This window comes from Pyxicephalus adspersus, chromosome 6, assembly GCF_032062135.1.
Source record: "Pyxicephalus adspersus chromosome 6, UCB_Pads_2.0, whole genome shotgun sequence".
NCBI lineage: Eukaryota > Metazoa > Chordata > Amphibia > Anura > Pyxicephalidae > Pyxicephalus > Pyxicephalus adspersus.
This window is the reverse complement of record NC_092863.1, coordinates 107,998,020-108,001,992: the sequence shown is the minus strand read 5'-3', so window position 1 is coordinate 108,001,992 and position 3,973 is coordinate 107,998,020. Positions and strand designations below refer to the sequence as shown.

General features: G+C 48.8%; 1 protein-coding gene across 1 annotated transcript in view; it reads right to left on the bottom strand.

The window, feature by feature from the left end:
- Positions 1–3,434, bottom strand: part of CREB3 (cAMP responsive element binding protein 3) — a 5,902-nt gene extending 2,468 nt beyond the window's left edge. Inside the window, exons 1-5 of the mRNA XM_072413636.1 lie at positions 3,302–3,434; positions 2,693–2,809; positions 626–863; positions 352–452; positions 195–275 (exon numbers count right to left, since the gene is read on the bottom strand). Of these exons, the coding sequence (XP_072269737.1) occupies positions 195–275; positions 352–452; positions 626–863; positions 2,693–2,809 (537 nt within the window). The 5' untranslated portion in view covers positions 3,302–3,434. The remainder of the gene's footprint in view (positions 1–194; positions 276–351; positions 453–625; positions 864–2,692; positions 2,810–3,301) is intronic.
- Positions 3,435–3,973: the final 539 nt, after the last annotated feature.

The following is a 3,973-nucleotide window of genomic DNA, read 5'->3' as shown; positions in this document are numbered from 1 at the left end:
GTGCCGGGGCTGAGGGACAATGGAGGGGCCCCGTGCCGGGGCTGAGGGACAATGGAGGGGCCCCGTGCCGGGGCTGAGGGACAATGGAGGGGCCCTGTGCTGGGGGGGCGGGTGAAGATGTTGGAGGGGCCCTTTGCCAGGTAGTGAATAATGAGGAGCAGACAAACCCTGTAACCATGGAGGTGTGAACAGACCTTGGTAAGGGGCAGATGTTGGGGTAAAATTATTCCTTCTTTCTTTAGCAGACGAGATTCTTCCTCAGACAGCGGAATTATCTGCAACACAGACAAGGCGTCATTATAAAATCCAACAAATCTCTGCTCCCCCCCCCCCCCGGAATATTAAACTTACCTGGGGGGTCAGGAAATGTCCATCACCCTCATCCTCCTCCTCCTCCTCCTCCTCCTCCATGCACAGAGCGATGGGGACATCACACTGGTCCACACTGACATCTGTAGGAAGATCGGGGTACAAAATATTGGGGTTTAGATCCCTGAGATCACCCGGATTCCTCTGATAAACCCAAATCCCAACCCCCCGGGGGGGAGGGGGCAGTAGTCGGGTATACAGAGCACCAGGAGGGGCATTAGGGCTCACACAGAAAGTACCATGGGTGGCTCCTTACCTAGGTCTATGAAGACGTCTCCATCACAGGTGTCCGTGCGCACACTCTGGAGCTGGGAGTAGTTGTGTTCGCTCTGTACAATGTGGGGGGGGGAGGAGTCCCAGCTTTCAGGTGAAGGAGCAGCAGGCTGACCCTCAGATATTCCGCTGTCACTGGCTGGAGGGGAGATGGGATCCTCACACAGGGGGCTGCCCAGGAGCTCCGACAGAAATCCCTCCACTGCTGGGTCACAGAAATCCTGAACACAGAACCACACCAATCATTCACACATTCATCACAGGTGAATGACATTCATGGATGAACGGACAGCTGACACACAGAAAGGGAAGAGGACAAATGTGATAGGCTGCTATGAGGAGACACAGAGATGTTACGAGTCAGGATAGAGAAAAGATATAAATCCATGAAATTCACCCCCCAGGGAAATAAATATACCCCAGATATAAAACCCCACGGACACAGATCCAGAGGAAGGCAAAAAAATCCCCGGGTACAATTTGCTTCAACGGGAAAAACTTCCTTCCTGATTCCATGAGGCAATGGGATGTTCCCTGGATCAGCAGTCTCTGATATCTCTAACCCCCAGTTATATTCTGTGCTTCTACATCCAGCTTTGTCTGAACCTCCCCCGCATTCTCATTCTGTCCTGCAAGAGTTTGTTACCCGGATCCCTTCCATCGAATGGTTTGCTGTCTCCCCGCTGCCAGGGTCAGTGCCAGGGTCGGCATGTGGTGGGCAAATTACTGGGAGGGCCTGGACAGGACCCGGCTGTCATGCTCCATGTTAGAACCAATGACAGGATAGATGGAAGATGGAGGATCCCCCTCCCCCGGCATTCTAATTCTGTCCGTATTTTTATGCAAAAAGCAGACGATTGTTTTGCATGGAAATGTATTTTACATTGTAGGCCTGTAATCCTCAGACATAACTCATGTATAAATAATGTATATATGTCCAATATTTCATAAATTTATTATTAAAGACATAAAAAAATAGTTAAACCTGTAATATAACAGAATGTATAATAAATAAATATATAAATTATATGAAAATGTATTGGACTCCGGCCCGCCCCGAAACTCTGTAGACGTCTCTGTATTTCACGGCTGGAGATCGGAGGGAGAGGATGTGTCCCCAGGACCTGCAGCACCACAACGGAGCAAGGTAAGGGGGGGTTTTAGGTTAAAGCGCCCCCGAGTGTGATTTGGGAATACCGCTAGAGGGGTTATAGCAATCTATAGTAGTCGCTGAAACTCCTTCCAGAGGGAGCCGATTCCACATTTTCACAGACCTTACAGTGAAGAATCCCTTCCTTATCCGGAGCTTAAACTTCTTTTCCTCCAGACACAAAGAGCGCCCCCTTGTGCTTTGTAATGACCTTACAGTGAATAATGGGGAAGAGAGTTCTCTATATGGACCATTTATATATTTATACAGGGTGATCATATCCCCCCTTATACGTCTCTTCTCAAGGGAGAATAGATTCAGTTCAGCTAATCTCTCCTCATAGCGGAGCTCCTCCATTCCTTTTATTAGTTTAGTTGCCCTTCTCTGCACTCTCTCCAATCCCACAATGTCCTTTTTGTGAACTGGGGCCCAAACCTGGACTGCATATTCCAGATGTGGTGTGACCAATGCTTTGTACAGGATTATGTCTCCATCTCTGCAGTCTATTCCTCTTTTATTACAAGAAAGTACTTTACTAGCTTTATATATTGCAGCTTGGCATTGCATGCCGTTATTAAGTCTATGATCTACCAGAACCCCCAGATCCGTCTCCATTTCTGACCCCCCCAAATGTATTCCCCCTAGACAGTATGAAGCATGCATGTTGTTACCCCCAAGTACATAACTTTACATTTATCTATATTAAATGTAATTTGCCCCATGGCTGCCCAATCACACAGTACATCCAGGTCTGCTTGTAGATTATAGACATCCTGTATGGACTTAATTCCATGACATAGTTTGGTGTCATCTGCAAACACAGAAATCCCAAACTCTATATCATTTATAAAGATGTTACACGGTCCCCCCCACATATAAATTCCTCTTCAGATATTTCACCTCTGCGGGGCCCCAATCCTTCCCATAGGCCTCGGGGACAACAGGAAGTACATCATCCAACAGGAAGTCCAGGAGGTCACAATCCTCCATTCCACCAAATTCTGCAAGCAGGGACATCTGGAAAGAGAAGACATTGGTTGGGATTAGTGGCCCCCTCATCTCGGGGCCCCCCATATAATGTGTACATAATAACATTGGCCTCCTCCTATAGAATGCAGGGGGAGGGGCATTTTATGGACATGAGGTGCAGCACTGATTGGTTTCCATTATTTGGCCCCCCACCCCTATATAAGGGTTTGATGGGGGGGCAATGACCTGGTTTGGCCCCTATAGAGGTAGTGCTGGGGCCCCATAGAGATTATTGTCTGTTGGGGGGCCCTCGGTGATGCCTATTGGTTGGCCCAGGAGACAGGGGTCAAGTACAGTGTAGGGCCACACATTTTGACAGGGGCCCCTGGCCCCACCCCCTCCCTTCAACATCCAATCACTGACACCCGAGGTAAATGGGGGCGGGGGTTGGAACCCTCTGGAAAGGGGAAACAACTAAACATCTGCGGGGGCAGGGCTCGGAGTCGGGAAAGTCGGAGAATTCCCGGGATTTGCTCTCACCTTCCCCGGTACGCACCGACCGTCGATCCCTGTCACACAATTTCCTTCTTCCGGGTTCCAACACAACACAAATGACGTCACAGACACCGTGATGCACTCTGGGACATGTAGTCTGCCAACACTCCCAGAATCCCCAGCGTTACAGACGAACGCCACGTTTACAACCGCGCCCCCTCATCCGGCCTCTCCATTGGCCAGGTGCCGCGATGTGCGAAATCACACTGCGTGCTGATTGGTTTAGACTAGGGGAAGAAAAAACTAGTGGACTACGGCCATATTTTTTGTGGGCAGACATGGAAAACTACTAGTTATTGTGCTCTCACCCTTATAACTAAACGTCATACATACATACATATCCACTGTAATATTACGTTTGGCCAGCAGATGCCGCCGGAGTGCTCTCTGTAACCTCCATCTTCGGCTAGTTTTATTCACTGTAGTATCACATGTGACCGGCAGAGGCCGCCATAGACCATAATTCTCCATAATACTCTCCAGCACATACTGCAGCTGTGCTACAAGGGGAAAACCCATCCATAATCCTTATAGGAAATCCCCCATCCCCCACAAACTTTATTCTCTATTTTCCTTTTGTGGAAATGGAAACATTTACATGGAGATCTATACATGGAGATCTATACGAGGAGATCTGTACGAGGAGATCTATACGAG